Genomic DNA, 17,851 nt, shown 5'->3' on the forward strand with positions numbered 1-17,851 from the left:
GGGGTATGGTGAGGCCTGCTTTTTCATTCCTGATATTGGACCGGATTTGTTCATTCTCTCTTTCTTTCTCTCTTGTTTTTCCTTGATTCATCCGGCCAAGGGTTATTATTTTTGTGAGTTTTTTTTTTCCTTAAAAAACTCCATTTTTTAGGGAGTTTCTTTGGGCCTTGTGTTCCTTTCTTTGGGCCTTGTGTTCCTTTTATAATTTCTTGATAGGGGTACTTACGTCACTGACCTTCGGTTTCCTTCTTTTCAAATCCATGCTACATTTAAGGCCACAAGAGCTGCATCCCACACATTTTTCAAGTTTGCAGGAGATGAATGCTGCCTTAGTTCGGCTTTAATTTGCATTTTCTCTAGTCAGATTGGGCATCTTTTCCTATGCCTAAATGCTATTTGGATACTTCTTTTGTGTGATTTCTGTTCATATCTTTTATCCACTTCTTCTGTTTGTTAGTCCTTATATGAATATATGCACTTATGTATTAGAAGTTATCCCTTTGTAACATAAGTAAGAAAGCATTTTTTTTCTGGTTCATTATTTTTCTTTTGACGTTGCCTAGGCCTTGAACTCAGTTTTGGATCCTCGTCCTGCTGAGGGCTTAGTCACTGACTTCTGGAGTTCAAACAGGAGAGCTCATTTTGACCCTTTCTGCCTTGTTGGGCTTTCATTTATCGCCACGTAAGGTCCACAGAACAGAGGCCACAAACACAGGCTCCAGAGACGCTTGGGCCTGCCATCTCCTGGCTATGTGATCTCAGATAAGTTTTGACAACCTGTAGACCTCAGGTTCCTCTTCTGTAATGTAAGCATAATAATTCTGCCCCTTATGGGGCCGTTCAATCCCTAAATAAGATAATGCATCTATAATCACTCAGCACAGTGCCTGGCCCATAGTGAAGACTTGGGGCATGGTATTTTTTTTAGATTATTGTTTACCCAAATCATGTGAACGTTTCATGAATAGCTGCTGTGTTACCCTAGTGCTGTCCTCCATCAGTGCAGGAGAAAGCCCCGGGGTCACATGCCTCTTGGCTCACCTGCTGTGTCTTTTCTGTTTTGTATGTGGAGCTCTGGATTGTGGCCAGTACCACTGGGTGCTTTGATGGCTACCCGTGAAACGGAGAGTCGGCCAGGCTCTTGGGGTGCACCCGCCATGGCACTGCCTGGGCCTCTGTTGTCTCCAAGTCTGTGTGACTAGCCTTCTGGTGGTCTTTCAGAGAAGAGGGGAGGAGAGAAGGGGTGTAACTAAAGACCACACATGGTTCCCCTGGGATGATCAAAGTTACCTGGTTACCTGTCAGCTGAGCAGGACTCACAGCTCTGGAGCTGACAGGTATAGACTGGCCTAAGCCAGCGCTCAGGAAGGTCACCCAACTGGAAGAGCAGGCATCACAGAAGAGAAAAGAAGCCTGAGCCCTCTAGAGACATCTAAGGTCATGGAACCACACAAGCTTCCTATATTCATCCTTTTGCAAGCTAAGGGTCTCTCTGACTCCCACCCCAAGTTGTCCCCTCACACTCCCTTTTGACACCCAATAATTCATTCAATTACGTCTATTTCTTCGCCGCCGGGTCGGAGGCCAAATCTGCCTTGTTCATTGGCTCGCATAGGCCGCCACTCTGCACGGTGGTTACATGGGTGTGTTTGTTCTGTGTGTATTCATTGGGTTCCTGGTGCAATCCCTGGTCAGTAAATACTAGTTGAATAAATGAATGGATGAATCATGGAGCATAACGTAGTTATTTAGGCCATTCACCCACTACATGCCCGAATCCTTGCCTCAAGATTCCTACCAAGCGTGTGCCAGAGTTTGTCAATAAAACAGCTCTGGTGACAGAAAGCTCTCTACTGCTCGAGGCTCCCTGTTTATTTTGTGTAGTCCTGTTGGGCGGCAAAGCTCTTCTTAATGCTGAGCTGAAATATATTTCCATGAGGCTTCCAGTTGGTATTCTTGTTCTTCCCTTAGGGTCTCATAAAGCAAACGTAGGTCTTCCTTGTGATCACAACCCTCCAGACAAATGAAGCTAGTGGACACATCTACCTCTTGTCCAGGCTAATTATAAAATCATTGACTAGGGGCGCCTGGGTGGCGCAGTCGGTTAAGCGTCCGACTTCAGCCAGGTCACGATCTCGCGGTCCGTGAGTTCGAGCCCCGCGTCAGGCTCTGGGCTGATGGCTCGGAGACTGGAGCCTGTTTCCGATTCTGTGTCTCCCTCTCTCTCTGCCCCTCCCCGTTCATGCTCTGTCTCTCTCTGTCCCAAAAATAAATAAAAAACGTTGAAAAAAAAATAAAATCATTGACTAGATACCTATTGAGTACCTACAGCATGGAATGGACCAAAGCGTACAAAGATGTCTTCAAGAGGTTATAGGTCTTGGGGGCACCTGGGTGGCTCAGTCGATTAAGCGTCCGTCCCTCGATTTCAGCTCAGGTCATGATCTCACAGTTCATGAGTTCGAGCCCCGCATCTGGCCCCGCACTGACAGCACAGAGCCTGCTTGAGATTCTCTCTCACCCCCTCTCTCTGCCCTCCCCCTGCTCATGCTCATGCATGTGCCACTTGCACACGCTCGCTGTGTCTCTCTCAAAATAAATAAACTTAAAAAAAAATGGAGGCTACAGGTCTTGTGGGGAGTAAGGGAAGTGGAGATAGAATGTGGTAAGTGCTGGGGACAGTGGAGACACAGGGAAGGAGAGCCCAAGCCCACCTAGGGGTCTTGGGGAAGGCTCCACGGAGGGATGGGTTATAGACAGTAGAGCAGGGAGGAGAGATGTTCCGAGAAGAGGAGAGCGTGTGCAAAAGTCTGGGGATACGAGAGCCGGAGGCATGTCGAAGGAACTCTAAGTAGTTCCACACAGCTGATGAGACCAGAAGGCCCAGATTGGGCCAAACAGTTCAGTTTCCACCTGTTGTCCCAGAAAACTTCATGTGTCCTCGGCCTCAAAAGTGTCCCGGGTTGGATGATAAGCTATGTGGGCACTCGATGTCTGGGAAATAAAGTCTCGGTGTGGGGTAGAAGTGAGGGAGATGATGGTGAAGAGAGGCAGAGACTGATCGTAAGGGGCCTTGTGGGCCAAGTTCAAGAAAAGCATTCTGTTGACTGAACTTTGTACGGTGTCTTCCCTTTGAAGTCATCTCCTCCAGAGGTAAGCTAACTCGCAGATCAGTGCATCTATTGACAGATGATTATTGCGATGGGCTGCCATTTATGGAAGACTTACCGGGCAGGTGCTTTCCACACAGCCTGGGCTATGGCCCCGGCAGCCTTCGCGGACCCTTGTCCGCGCCTATACTGTAACTGATTCTCTGCCGGGAGACCTTGGTTTGGACTTGTTTTTTATGGTTGTAAGGTTGTGTCCTGAGACAACACTGGGAAATCCCCTCAGGGCTTTCTGTTCCCAGCTAGAAACTTTGTAAGGCTTCCCTGGAGGGGGCGAACTCCGGTGGAGAGTAGGCTTATTAGCGATAAACAACTCGCTTCAAAGGACTGGAATGATTTGTGTACTGGAGAGACTTGTAAGAATATTCGAATGAAATGAGCTTAATTGGGTCTACCATGATGCAATACCCAGGGAGCCTTGACTTAGATGTTTGAAGGGCAGCCAATGGACATAGTTTAAATTTTTGCAATTCTTGAGATACACGAGGAGTGGACAGTCAGAGTGGGCATCTGAACTATGTCCGAGCGAGCGGTTTCCTTTGCAGCACCTCCTGGAACATTCGGAAGTGGCAGGTGTTGCTGTATGCCCCAAGGCTAAATGTAGCAGTCGCCCCAAGGATTAGCTTCAGGCTGCTTTTGCCCACCAGCCAGCAGTGGACCTGAGGGCTACTGGGGGCTCCCCGTCTCCGACCATTGTTCTGCCACTTGGCTCAGAGGGGACATGAGGTTACTAGGAATGGATAGGTCACCCCGCCCTTCCCATGCTGCCTGTGTCAACCCACCGAAGTTTGAGTTGAGTTTGGGAATCTCAGTGTATTAATTTGCTAGGGCTGCTGCACCACGGGACCAGAAACTGGGTGGCTTGAATGACAGACCCTGTCTCGTAGTTCTGGAGACTTAGAAATCTGAGATCAAGCTGTCAGCAGCACTGGTGCCTTCTGAGTGCTGGGAGGAAGAATCTGGCCCATGCCTCTCCCCTCGGCTGGTGGTTTGCTGGCAATCTTTGGTGTTCTTTGGGTTGGAAAAGCATCATCTCGACCTCTGTCTCCACCTTCTTCGTGGCATTCTCCCTATGTGCGTGTCTGTGTCCAAATTCTCCCCCTTTCGAAAGACCTCTGTCACACTGGCTTAGGGGCCCACCCTACTCCATCCAGGACGATCTCATCAGTCCAAGCACCCATCTTCTCTAGAAGAGAAGGTCATCTTCTCCAGGTACAATCTAACCTCACAGATAGATCAGTACATCTACTGATAGATGATTATTGCGATGGGCTGCCATTTATGGAAGACTTACCAGGTAAGTGCTTTCCACATAGCCTGGGCTATGGCCCCAGCGACCCTTGTCCTCCCTTGGAACCGACCAGCTCTACTCCTTGCCTAGATGAACGAAGAAGCCTTGGAACCAGTCTGTCCGTTTGTACCTGCAGCTAGCCATTCTCCACAGAGTGCAGAGGGACTGATTTAAGACCCAAATGTGATACAACCAGCCCCCTGATTAAAATGACTTCAATGTCTGCTTGTTGATATTTGGATAAAGATAAAAGTGCTTCATCCTCCGGGGCCCTGTGGCCTCAGACAGGAAGCTGAACATTCGCCCCCAGCCTCAGTTGCTTTCATTTAAGAAACAATCGAGGGGCGCCTGGGTGGCTCAGTCAGTTGAGCGGCTGACTTCGGCTCAGGTCGTGGACTCGGGGTCTGTGGGTTTGAGCCCCACGTCGGGCTCTGTGCTGTCAGCTCAGAGCCTGGAGCCTGCTTCGGATTCTGTGTCTTCCTCTGTCTCTGCGTCTCCTCTGCTCATGCTCTGTCTCTCTCTGTCTCAGAAATAAATCAACATTACATGCTGGAATTTTTTTTTTTAGAATTGCATTAAATTTGTAGGTTAATATAGATATAATTGCCATATTTTGAACTTGGAATATTACCACCAATAAATATTGTATATCTGCCCATAAAAAAGAAAGAAAGAAAGAAACATTAAATAAATAATTAATTAATTAAATAAAAATAAAAAACAATCGAATTGGCAACGCCCTGTTCCTTAGTAGAAGTGCTGAATACGGCTGTTGACTCCCTGAAGATTCATGAAGCTTGACTTTGATTTGTGGACTTGTGTGTCCACGGGGTATATTTCAATTAAAAGACAAAACTTCAAGACGTTTGGATAAGTTGCCCAATGTTCTGGGAGTTCCTTGGTCACATTCCCCTTTATAAAGGCCTTTTAGATCTCTTGACAACCACCATACAACTACAGATTCTGTCTCTCTCTCTCTCTCTCTCTCTCTCTCTCTCTCTCAGGGGGAGGAAAGCGGGAATTAACAAACCGGGGTGATTCAGCAAGTTACATCATGGTCACAAGATGAATTATGGAAATTGCAACAAGAAAAAAACGACATGGTCCTTCAGCGTTTTTGAGCCCCTTTTGTCCGGAATTCATGCTGTTTCCTGTTGCTAACGGAGAATAAAGAGTGATCTGTATGTTGCATCTGTCTCCCCAGTGCCCAGAGGGGTCAGGAGTGTGCTTGGGTGTCAGCACCGCGCGTCCTTTCTGCTCCAGGGAGGGCGCTTCTCCGGAGCAACAGTCTTCCCGGCAGAACTTGGGCGAGCAGCGGGTTGTGGCCAGCTCCTCTGTGTCTGCCCCAAGGGACAAGGACTTCGAAATCGCTTGGGCACCCGAGAAAACAGGAAAAGCTCTCCACACAAGGTTGAAGGCGTCACTGGTAGTCTCTGAATGTGGCTTCTTTGGGGCAGTGACCGGCCCTGTAACTGGGCTCTGTCTCTCCAGGTGCTAAAGGCACTACAGGAGTCCTAGCAAAGAGAAGAAAGTAACTGCTGACTCCAGCAGGCTCCCAAGACATCACGATTTTAACATTGAGAGATTTTACCAAAAAAGTCTGGATTTATAACTTACCTTGAAAAATGGAAACGTTGGGCCTATTCTCCCATTCTGCTTACAACTGTGGCGCCCGTGACACCCTGCCTCATGCCCCACAGTTTCGGTTTCCCACACTCGGCTTTTATTTTATTTATTTATTTTCTTTGCTCCGTCCTGGGCACTTTCTACCGAACTGTTGTCGTTTACTCATTACGTTTATTTGTCTGACTCCTTCCACTAGACTCTGAGTCATGCTAGGAAAGAGATCTTTGTTCCGTTCAGTGAAACATCCCCTGCCCAGGATACTGTCACCTAGCATTTGAATGAATGAATGAGTGAATGAATGAGCCACAGGCAGTCACTTCACCTGCTCGGGTCCCTGAAGGTGCGGCTGTGCACTTGCCCTGCACAACTGTCCCTACTGACCTGCACCCCGGCCTCTCCCTCTCCTCCCTCTTCCTCTTGTCTCTCTGGCCACACCGGCCTTTTTGTCCCTGCCACTGGGCCTTGGCACATACAGTGTCCTCGGCCAGAACACTCTGTCTCTTCCTCTCTGTCTGGTTAACTCCCGTTCATCCTGTGCACTGAGCTCAAGCTCTCCTTGATCCCTCAGCCAGGTCAACCCCCCCTGGGCATGGAGAATGACTGCCCTTAGTTTTTTAAAAGCCTGCTAGAGAGGGGCGCTTGGGTGGCTCAGTCGGTAAGCATCCGACTTCGGCTCAGGTCGGGATTTCTTGGTTTGTGAGTTTGAGCCCCATGTAGGACTTTGTGCCGACAGCTTGGAACCTGGAGCCTGCTTTGGATTCTCTGTCTCCCTCCCTCTCTGCTCCGCCCCTGCTTGTGCTCTCTCTCTCTCTCTCAAATATAAAGTTTTTTTTTTTTTTTAAACCTACTAGAGAAAATTACTTTAACTCTGTTTCTAACCCCCAAGGTTTTTATTTGCTGGTGGGGATGGACGTTCTCCCCTCCTCCACTGACCCTGAGCTCAGTGTAAATCCAGAGCTCCTCTGAGTGAGTCAGCCTGGGAGCTGGTTCTGCGGGGCCAGGAAAGGAGTAACCACAGGCCAACGCTCATAATTACCCCCCTTAGTCCTCTGTTTACACCGGACTTGTATTACCTGGACCTCTTCATTGCACCCTATCTGTGTCAACACTGCTGGGAGAGGGGGAGGGGGCCTGGCCTCCTTGGGCATTCTGGCCACACTGCTCACCCTGAGCTCAGGACTGGGACAGACACCCACCCCAACCAAGTAACTGCATGATGGAGGGCCCTTGCCGGGAACCTGGAGACAGAGAGGTGGAGTTTCCACGCAGAGGTTTCTGGGAAGTATAACCAAAGTGAGGCGTAGAGAATTCTAGACTGCCAGAGTTGGACTGTAGCTTCCCCTCTGTACCCGATTTTGAGGTGAGAACATTGAGACCCAGAGAGGGTAAACGGTTCATCCAAGGCCACACAGCGCCCGAGTCCCAAAGCTGGCACAAGAACCCATACATTTCATTACATTTCCAGAGCCTCGGCTCCTGGAGCTGAAATGTCAGGAATTCTAGGTTCAGTCTCCACTAGCTGAGGGACCAAGGCATAGAAGCTGATGAGAATGGGTAGAACGTGGCACCTCTCACCTGGGAGTGTTCAAAATACAGATGTCTGGGCCCCACTCCCCATTCACTGGGTCTGCAGGAAAGCCCTGACATGTGGATTTCGAAAAGGTTCTTGGAGATTCTGACATGCAATGCTACCTGGGGAGGCTGGGCCTGGTCGGTGCTCAAGTCCCTTTCAGCTTGACAGATACTCAGCCGCAGATAATAAAATGAGGCTTGTGCTCAAGTGCATTCCTGGCCTCAGTCCACGGTAGCAGGTCTCAGTGGGTCGGCTCAGCTTCCAAGGGGGCATCCTGCAAATTTAAAAATTTTGCTTGTCACATGATGAGGATAGCGATCTTGCCACACAGACATTGCAAGGGCAGCCCCTCACAGTGAAGAATTGCCCCTGGGTCCTGCACATCGTTTTGACATTTTGCCAGAATGTTCATGTAGGTAAAAAACCAGGTCACGGTCACATGAGCCAAAAACCCAATGTCACTTTCATGCGAGGAGTAGATTTCTTTGAAAACATGGTTTTATTAGGGGCACCTGTGTGGCTCATTCAGCTGAGTGTCCGACTCTTGATTTCGCCTCAGGTCATGATTTCACGGTTCGTGAGATCGAGCCCCATGTTGGGTTCTACTCTGACAGCATGGAGCCTGCTTGGGATTCTCTCTCTTCCTCTTTCTCTGCCCCTCCCTTGCTCATGCATGCTCTCTCTCTCTCTCTCTCTCTCTCTCTCTCACATGCTCTCTCTCCCTCCCCCCCCCCCAAAAAACCCCATGATTTTATTATACATGCTTCCTGAAGTGCAGCCACCATGTGGAAAGTTGCATGTGAGTTGTCCTACCTTGCCTGAAACTTTACAACTCCTAATCCACCATTTTGGAAAATCACATCACCCGTGGCAGGGCCGCTAACAGTGTTTGAGTCCCTGAGACAACACCTCCGTACCGGTGTGCATTTGTAGCTTTTCAGGTCACAATGATTGTAGGTAGTTCTACAAGGATCCTGATTTAGCCCCCTTTTTTTTTTTCCAATGTCAACAAAGGAAATGCGGCAATATTCAAACAATTACTCTTTTCTCTTAAAAACCTGCTTATCCATTGTAAGTCCACGTGTCTGCCAACTTCATGTATGATTTCATGATCCTGGCTTTCACTTTTTTTTTTTTAATTTTTTTTTTAACATTTATTTATTTTTGAGACAGAGAGAGACAGAGCATGAACGGGGGAGGGTCAGAGAGCGGGAGACACAGAATCTGAAGCAGGCTCCAGGCTCCGAGCTTTCGGCACAGAGCCTGACGCGGGGCTCGAACCCACGGACCGTGAGATCATGACCTGAGCCGAAGTCGGCCGCTCAACCGACTGAGCCACCCAGGCGCCCCTGGCTTTCACTTTTAAAATTAGGTCACTGTACTGCTTTGCGAGAGAATTATATGCGTAGGTCGGTACACCCCCTGATTGTAACAAATATATTTTGTAGTCCCCATAACCAGAGAGTGTGAGGTCTGGTTGATTTGAGACGAACTGGTCTACCAAGAACAAAACCTGTAGGAAGAAATAGATCTGAGGCTCTTGGACACGCCTTGATAAGGCCTAGGGTGCCCATACGGGGCAAGGGGAACTTTAGAAAGACTGACCAACCATGAGGATGGGGTCCCAGTGGGGAAGGAAGCGAGGCCAAGAGCAACACGGTGAGGGGGCTGGGCTTGGTTTAGCCAGTCACAGAGTCCAGATTTGGATCTCAACTGAGCTCATCCTAGACATGCGTGGTTCAGATTAAACTGATGTTCTTGGGTCCCTCTTGTGGGTCTGGGCCGGTGTCGGGTACACATGTTCCCCTCCCGAGGTACCACCACAGCCCTGGGGTAGATGCTATTAACCCTTGTTTGACAGCCGAGGAAGCCCAGGCTCAGCCCAGCAGACTGAGTTGTCTGAGGCCAAGCAGTAATCTCTGGGTGGAAGCCGCTCTGCCTGCCTTCAAAGCCATTTTGTCAGCACAGCCCCAGCCGGTTTCCTTCTGCCCCGGGAAGTTCGTATTTGTTTGCTTTCTGATAAGCAGCCACTCTGGTTTTGATGCTTTGCTAGGAGTGATCACGCAGCCTAGACGGCAATGGGTGGCTTCCTCAGGAAAAGCGGGCTTCCTTGGGAAATGACTCTTGTTTCTCAGGGCTCGGCCGCTCCGACTTTTGGCACCTGGGACATGTACCTCAGTGGCCCACTGCACCTTGCAGTCTGTCCCAGAGTGGCAACCTCTGGGCACAGAGTGCTCCCGGCCTCAGGTGCTCCCGTGTCTGGCTGGCCCTTAGCCCTCCTTCTTCTCAAGGCCACTTCTGTTTGTGTTGGCTGGTTCCGCTGTGTCACCCCAATCTGCTGCTCTTTGCCTAGTTTCCCACCTCTCCTTGGGGAGGGCATTTTAGACTCCATGAACAGAGGTCCTGCGGGGGGCTTTCCTGTGGGCCCTTCCTTTCCAGGAGGGGTTCAGAAGCTACGAGGACATCTGCCCACAGCCCTGTCTTGAGGTGAGCTTCCACAGAAGGTCCCCAGTTGGGAGGGGAGGTGTCAGGGACAGGAATGGAGTCATGGGTAGCATGTTCCTGCGTTTTGGAGTGGGGCATGCGTCCTCATGGATGGGGGGAAGGCTGTCACTAACTTGGCCATGGATAGCTGTCATTTTAAGAGAACCAGATTTGCTGGCAAGAATTGTTTTGAAAGAAGCCGTGTAGGGAAAAAAAAATCCCAGACCATATTCCTTCTCACTCTGCCCCCTGGCACCCCAAGCCCTCCGGCATCAGCATGAATTTCAGTCCCTCACCTGGTTCCCCCTAGGTATTCCCAGTCCCTCCCAAGTGTTTGTTATCCTGGAAGGCACCATGACGCCACCAAAGGCCAACGTGGGGAGCATCAGTTCTCCTCCTCACCCCTCTAAATATTCACCACCCCCCTTAAACCGTCCCAAACATACGGTCTTAATAAAAAACACCATGCTTTCTCTGCAAGCAGGGCATCCTGGGAAGTACTTCTCAAACTTTATGGTGTAGGTCTATCACCAGGGGGTCTTGTTTAAATGTACCCTCGGATTCAGTCTTCTGGAGTGGGGTTCCAAGATCCAGCATTTCTAGCAAGCTTCCAGGTGATGCCAGTGGTGCTCCTTGGGAAACCACACCCTGGGTGTGGAAGTCACCCCACCTCTGTCTCCCACCAGCCAGCGAAGCCTCTCCTAGCGAAGCCCCTACTGTGGGAGTGTCGGATGGGGGCAGAGGGGAAGCAAAACTGCCTGTGTCTCTTCTTGAGCCCCCTCTTCTTTTTTCACATCCCTCTTCCCTCGGCACTGTAATTGCCTCTTTTATTTATATCTTCTTTGTTCTCATTCCTCTTGCTTTCTCCCAAGGGCCCATCAGTATAGCTAGGACATGTGAGGTCGATAGGCAGTGGGGATTTTGTTCCATTTTGGTATAATGTGATTCCCCTGTGAAAGCTGAAATTATCTCCTTTAATCCCCATGCATCTTTTATCTTGGGCAGCTTTCTACTTGATGTTTCTCTTGTAATCCCTGATGTTATTGTATAGTTAAGGGGAGTGTGGGGTAGAGGAGCAGGGGGCCTGAAATCTCTCTCTCTCTGTCTCTCTGTCTCTCTGTCTCTCTCTCTCTCTCTCTCTCTCTCTCTCTCTCTCACACACACACACACACACACACACACACACACACACACACAGATACAACTTCTGTGCTCTGCAAGGAACTTCCAAGAGTCAAGTTCCTTTCTGGTCCTTGGTTTCTTCATACATATACTATGGGGTTGTGCTGGCAAATAGGGGAAGGTTCCTCTCCCTCTAACATTCTTTGAGCTTGATAAATCAACCAGCATATTTTAGTTTCTCCCTACAAAATCTGGGGCTTTAACTTGCCATCCAACTCTACCCCATGCTTCTGTGTGTCTTCTGAGTGATCACTTATCTTCTCTGAGCCTTGGCACCCTTGTTTACAAGTTGGGAGATGATGAGAGTCGCCTGATCTGGGCAAGTTAGGACACAAACAGGGCCCCGGATGTGAAGGTGCCTATCATAGTTCTTGGCAAAATAAGTTTCTTACTCAGCTCGGGCTGTTATAACACAATGCAAGATAAAGGTGCTGGCAGGTTCAGTTTTGGGTGAGGAGCCTCTTTCTGGCTTGCAAACTGCTGCCATGGCATCATGTGCTCAAGTGACCTCTTTGTATGTGATTGGAGAGCGAGAGAGCTCTGGTGTCTCTTCCTTTTCTTAGAAGGACACTAATCCCCTTGCCGGGGCTCTGCCCTCATGATCTCATCTAAACCCAATGACTTCCCAGAAGCCTCACCACCACATTGGGGGTTAGGGCTTCAACATACGAATTTTTTTTGGGGGGGGGGGAAACAAACATTTAGTCCACAACAATAAGGATTAGTCAATGAGGCCGAATTGGTTGGTTCATCTGGGAAGAATGAACAGACCGTTCACGATGCGTGAGGAGCAGTGAAGTCGCACCACAGAGGCGTGGGGAGGAACCAGAGATGGACCCTGTCCTCCAGTCAGCTGGCACAGAGATTTTAGAGTAAAGGATGAGAGGTGGCAGCTAAGAAAGAGACCAGGGAGAGCAGATCCTGGGATGTGAAGAAGAAATAAAACACAGGGGGTGGAAGTGGGGGTGTGGGGAGAACGTGCCTGGAATCCCAAAGTAACTCTTGATGGGTAGGCATCGGCTGGAGGTCCCAGGACATTTTTCTGACCCTCCGACGCTGAGAATGCGAGTCTGCTGGGAGACAGCAGCAAGAGCGGTAAGGGTCTGGGGGTGTCAGTGCCTGATCCAGGAGCTCTGAAAGGCAAACGTTCCTCGGACTTCTGATGGGATGGGGCTGTGGGCAAGGAAGCCCAGGGATAACTTGCTTGACTCTTTCAGAGGCTTCACCATTCTGGCTGGGAGTTTGGGAAATGCTGAGGGGGTGTGCAGAGAAGGGCCCGGCGATAAGGGATTTCATCCTTGAGAGCACTGGAGGAGTAACGATGGCGGTGATGCCACCCTAAGTTAGCGTCAGGAAGACATTTGCAAGGGGATGGAATTGGGTACCCTCGATTGGTGTCATCTTTGTTAAAATTTCAAGATTCCGCCTAGGGGTCATTCTAAAAATCGGTTGCAGAAAAATACCATATGCTGATCGCTGTCAGTTACATGTAACTGTGGTGCCTTTGATTCTGCTGTATTAGTGTCCTGGGTGAGTCATGCAAAATGTATTTGAGACTTAGATATTTCACCTGGAAATGAAGGGAGAAGGGGCAAATCTCTGAGTCACCTATTAAAATCCCAAAGGTCTCTCTAAAGACACATTTTGAGTGGTTGCCTTGGATCAACCTGTACAGTGCTCGGCAGGCTGACTCTCCAGGGCCTCCAAATGACCAAATGTGACCAGGAAGTTCGTTTTTATAACCAACGTCTAGCCTTAAGGAGAAGTTGCGGACCCCCTGCCTCCAGCGGGTCGCACCTCCCCCGCCCAGGGCCCTGGTGCTGGCCTCTGTCTGGCCAGCAGGCGGCGCGCAGGGCGGGGGGGCCCGGAGGGGAGGCGGGCCTCTGGCCCGGGTCGGGACGTGCGCGCGCCCGACGCCGGCGCCGCGCACGCCGGGGCTGGGGAGCCATTTCCGGGCGGGGAGGGGCGGGGCCGCCGGCGGTGGGACCTCCAATCTCGGCGGCAGCGGCTGCAGGGGGAGCCCGCGCTCCGCCGCCCCGCGAGTCTGTCGCGTGGTGAGGAGGAGCCGGGCCGGCGAGAGGGAGAGGCTGAGGGGAGGAGCGGGGAGGCGGACTCGGGGCAAAGGAGTGCAGGGGGGCCGTTGCGGCTCCGGAAAAGGGACGGTCGAGCTGGGGCCGAGGGCTCCCGGGTGGGCTGGGCAGGGCAGGGCCGGGCAGCGCGGGGGAGGAGGGAGGGTCGGGCAGAGCGAGGGGCTGGCGGATGCCCGCGGGCGCGTTCTGAGCCTGGGCGCCGGGGGCCCGTGAGTGGGTGCGGGAGAGCGCCGGGGCCGATAGGGAGCGGGCTCCGAAACCCCAGTCCCGCGGAGGTAGGAGCGGACGTCGGGCAGCCCGGATCTGCGGCTCCTTGCGAAGAGAGGAAGGGCTCCGGGGTGGGAGGGAGGGGGTCGCGGACGAGGCCAGGAGGCTGGACGCTGGGACGGGCTGCCCCCGGCGCCCGTCCGACTCTTCGCCCCGCTGCGTTTGTGGGCTGGGCCCCGGGCTCCGGTTGGCGGCGGGCTGGGCGTTTCCCCCGGGTGTCTACCTGGGGGGCTTGCTTCGTGGGAGGCTGGGCCTGGATTCGTTTGCTCAGCTGTGGGAGGGAAGGCCGGTGCCAGCAGGGTTCTCATTCGCTGGCCCGGGTGCTGGGGGTGGAGTGTCCTATCTGGGAGTGAAATCTGAGCTCTCAAAGGAGGGAGAGAACCATTTCTTGACTGCTCTAGCGACTCTGGGCGGGCAGACGCGACAGTTTAAAGCTTTGGAAGTAAACAAACCTGGTTCCCTTTTGCAGAGGGGAGGCTCCGTAAGCACAGCTGGAAGAGGAAGATGCCGAGTACGGACCTTCTGATGTTGGTAAGCTTTCCCAAACATCCCCTTTGTCATAAGGCGCTTGTCCCTTAAGTTTTATTTTTAGTCCAAAGGATCTGAGTGTGTAACTCTCACTTCTGATGCTTGCTTTTCGTAGCTGAGCCTTCCTGCTACCTTTATTTTGGGTTTAATGTTTGAGATGGGTAAGTGACTGAATTAAACATATGAATATATTCGTATTTAATGAATGTGAAGAATCTTTTACAGAATTCTTGCAACTTATTTTAATCTCTCCCTTCCCGTACTACCGGAGCAGTATTAAAACTTGTATTTAATTTTGTTTGGGTCTGCCGTATATTCGTTTAAAAGCGTGGGTCTCCCAGAGTAGAGTTATGATTCCTCAGAAAGCAGATATCCTGTCTTACTTGTTTAAAGAGGAATAAACAGGGGCGCCTGGGTGGCTCAGTCGGTTAAGCGGCCGACTTCGGCTCAGGTCATGATCTCACGGTCCGTGAGTTGGAGCCCCGCGTCGGGCTCTGTGCTGACAGCTCAGAGCCTGGAGCCTGTTTCAGATTCTGTGTCTCCCTCTCTCTGACCCTCCCCTGTTCATGCTCTGTCTCTCCCTGTCTCAAAAATAAATAAAAACGTTAAAAAAAATTAAAAAAAAAAAAAAGAGGAATAAACAGCTGTCATGGTGCTCTGTGTATAGTAAGTGCTTAACAAATGCTTGGTGAGTTAAACTGGTTTGAATTTGAGTTATTTTGTTGGGCTGAGGAATATGCCTGCTTTGGTAGAAGCTGTTTTTCCCTCTTGAGATTTTCTGTGCCTTTTTTTTTTTGTTTTGTTTTGTTTTTTGTTTTTAAATAACTGAGCAGGGAGAATAGCATTGCCAAATGCATGTTTACCAAAATGAAGTTTTATTCTTGGGACCTTTATGATTCCATAGAGGCTCTTTATTGTGAGAATTGCAGGGAGCCTACGGTTTTTCAGTAGCTATATAGAAAAAGAGCGTTTCATTTTTTTTTTAAGTTTTTTTTTTTTAGTTGTTTTACATTCATTTTTGGGAGAGAGAGAGAGAGAGAGAGAGCATGAGTGGGGAAGGGGCAGAGAGAGAGGGAGACACAGAATCTGAAGCAGGCTCCAGGCTCCAGGTTCCAAGCTGTCAGCACAGAGCCCACGCGGGGCTCAAACCCACAGACCATGAGATCATGACCTGAGCTGAAGTCGGTCGGGCAAACCGCCCGAGCCACCCATGCGCCCCAAGCATTTTATTTTTAATAAGCTATTTCTCTGAGTCTGAGGTCTCTTTGTGCAAAAGCATTGATTTAAAAACCATTCCTTTCCCTTTTTTTTTTTTTTTTTTTTTAATCTCACTATCGCAGAGAATTGGTAGCCATCACTGGGAACTTGGCAAAAGTGAGTAGTGAGGGTGTTTTTTGTACCCGGTGCTGACTTTCTGTAGTGGCAAAACCTATAAGGTCTGTGGGAAGGGTAAAGAGGGAAACTAAGTTGTGATTAGTTCAGGTGTGAGGCAGAGAGCAAGGATGATTTTAAAGACAGGTCAATACTTGGTTTATCCACAGATCCTGGTGAAGAGTTCCCCTAAAATAGTTTCTTGCCTCAATTGTCATGGATTGTCAGTGGATAATAAATAGCCTTATGTGATTTTAAATTCTTATTGCAAGAGCCACATGTTAGGAAAACTGGGAGCTGTAAATAAGTAAAAGGAAGCAACCCCCAATAATTCCACTAGTCGGAAATAACTACCGTTAGTACCTTACAGGGTTAATGCAGAATGATTTGTAACTATTGACAATTTGCTTACAGATCAGTATCTTTATGTAAATTAGGATTTCTGTGTGTGAGTAGGATATACCCTCGTGCCCAGAGATGTGCTTATTACTTCTTGGGCCCGTGGGCTCTCTGTAGCAGTGTTTTTATTCAGAATGTTAACTTTGGAATCAGTTTTGTTTTGGAACATTTCTGTAGCAATCACCACTACTTTTCATTTTCTCATTTGATGATCTAGAATATTTAGGGTGTTGATTTGCTTGTTGGTGTAGAGAATTAATTCACACGGATAATGACTGGCCCTCAAGAATCCTCATGCTCTAAAGATACGGCACTTGTTCCTTGAGGTGCTTTCTCTGGAAAAGTTGTTATTCCTACTTTTCTTTTTTTTTAAATTTTTTATTTAAAAAAAAATTTTTTTTTAACGTTTATTTATTTTTGAGACAGAGAGAGAGCATGAACAGGGGAGGGGCAGAGAGAGAGGGAGACACAGAATCTGAAACAGGCTCCAGGCTCTGAGCAGTCAGCATAGAGCCTGACCCGGGGCCCGAACTCACGGACCGCGAGATCATGACCTGAGCCGAAGTCGGACGCTTAACCAACCGAGCCACCCAGGCGCCCCTTCCTACTTTCCTTCCTTCCTTCCTTCCTTCCTTCCTTCCTTCCTTCCTTCCTTCCTTCCTTCCTTCCTTTCTGTTATTCATTCTTTGCCTGTGCTGTGCTAAAGAATCAATGGCCAGGGCCGGGTGTTCAATGGGGGCATTAAACCATCATTATCTGTGTTCTTTAGTTAGTTTGTATGAAGCAGGAGACTTGTTCTGGGCCCTTTAACTGGGAAGAAAGGACCCTAGTTAATAAAAAATAGCCTGCATGCAGGGCAGCGTATTGTAGAACCTTAGAACGTCAGAATTAGAAGTAATCTCGGAGGCCGTATGATGCAACTTCTTACTTACGTTGTATAGGAGTCCTCTTTTGAGCATCTCTGATAAATGATGTCTAGTCATCCCTCCTTTCTGCTGGGGGAATAAGATAGACATAAGCTAGGAGATGGTACACGGTGGGTCCAGGAATAATAGAAGTCTAATAGTTAATACTTATTGAACAGGTATTACATGTTAGGTGCAGAAATAGATACTCTACATATTTATTTAATTTTCACAATAACCCGTGGAAAAATATGCTGGCATCCTCCTTTTGTAGATGGAAAACTAGGCTTAGAGAGGGCACCACAGTGATGAAGTTTTAACCACACTTGAGTCTTACTTCGAATCCCTCCTTTTCTGCTTTGCAATGCTGTCTCTGGGCCACATTCCCCATAAGGGACAGAAGAGGTTGGTGAGCTTTGTGACTGATGTGAGGGGGTTTGTGTGGACCGGGACTGGGGCAGGGTGAGTAGGATAGCTGTGCCCTCTAAGGGAGCACTTTGGAAGCGAGTGAGTGGGGTGCTTTTGTTTTCTAGTACGATCTTGTCTGAAAATCCATATATTTTTTTTTCAACGTTTATTTATTTTTGGGACAGAGAGAGACAGAGCATGAACGGGGGAGGGGCAGAGAGAGAGGGAGACACAGAATCGGAAACAGGCTCCAGGCTCCGAGCCATCAGCCCAGAGCCTGACGCGGGGCTCGAACTCACGGACTGCGAGATCGTGACCTGGCTGAAGTCGGACGCTTAACCGACTGCGCCACCCAGGCGCCCCAGAAAATCCATATTTTTAAAAAACTGTTTTTAAATGTTTATTTTTGAGAGAGATAGAGAGAGACAGAGTGCGAGTGAGGGAGGGGCAGAGAGAGAGGGAGATACAGAATCTGAAGCAGGCTCCAGGTTCCGAGCTGTCAGCACAGAGCCTGACACAGGGCTCGAACTCATGAACCGTGAGATCGTGACCTGAGCCGA

The 17,851-nt window shown here is 49.5% G+C and overlaps 1 protein-coding gene across 2 annotated transcripts in view; it reads left to right on the plus strand.

Moving 5' to 3' along the window:
• The window catches only part of SGPL1 (sphingosine-1-phosphate lyase 1), a 75,623-nt gene that overhangs the window by 2,639 nt on the left and 55,133 nt on the right, over positions 1-17,851 (plus strand). For both annotated transcript variants that reach the window (XM_019813215.2, XM_045040108.1), the window contains exon 2: positions 14,150-14,211. In XM_019813215.2, the coding sequence (XP_019668774.1) occupies positions 14,150-14,211 (62 nt within the window). The remainder of the gene's footprint in view (positions 1-14,149; positions 14,212-17,851) is intronic.

Source organism: Felis catus, chromosome D2 (genome assembly GCF_018350175.1).
Source record: "Felis catus isolate Fca126 chromosome D2, F.catus_Fca126_mat1.0, whole genome shotgun sequence".
Taxonomy (NCBI): domain Eukaryota; kingdom Metazoa; phylum Chordata; class Mammalia; order Carnivora; family Felidae; genus Felis; species Felis catus.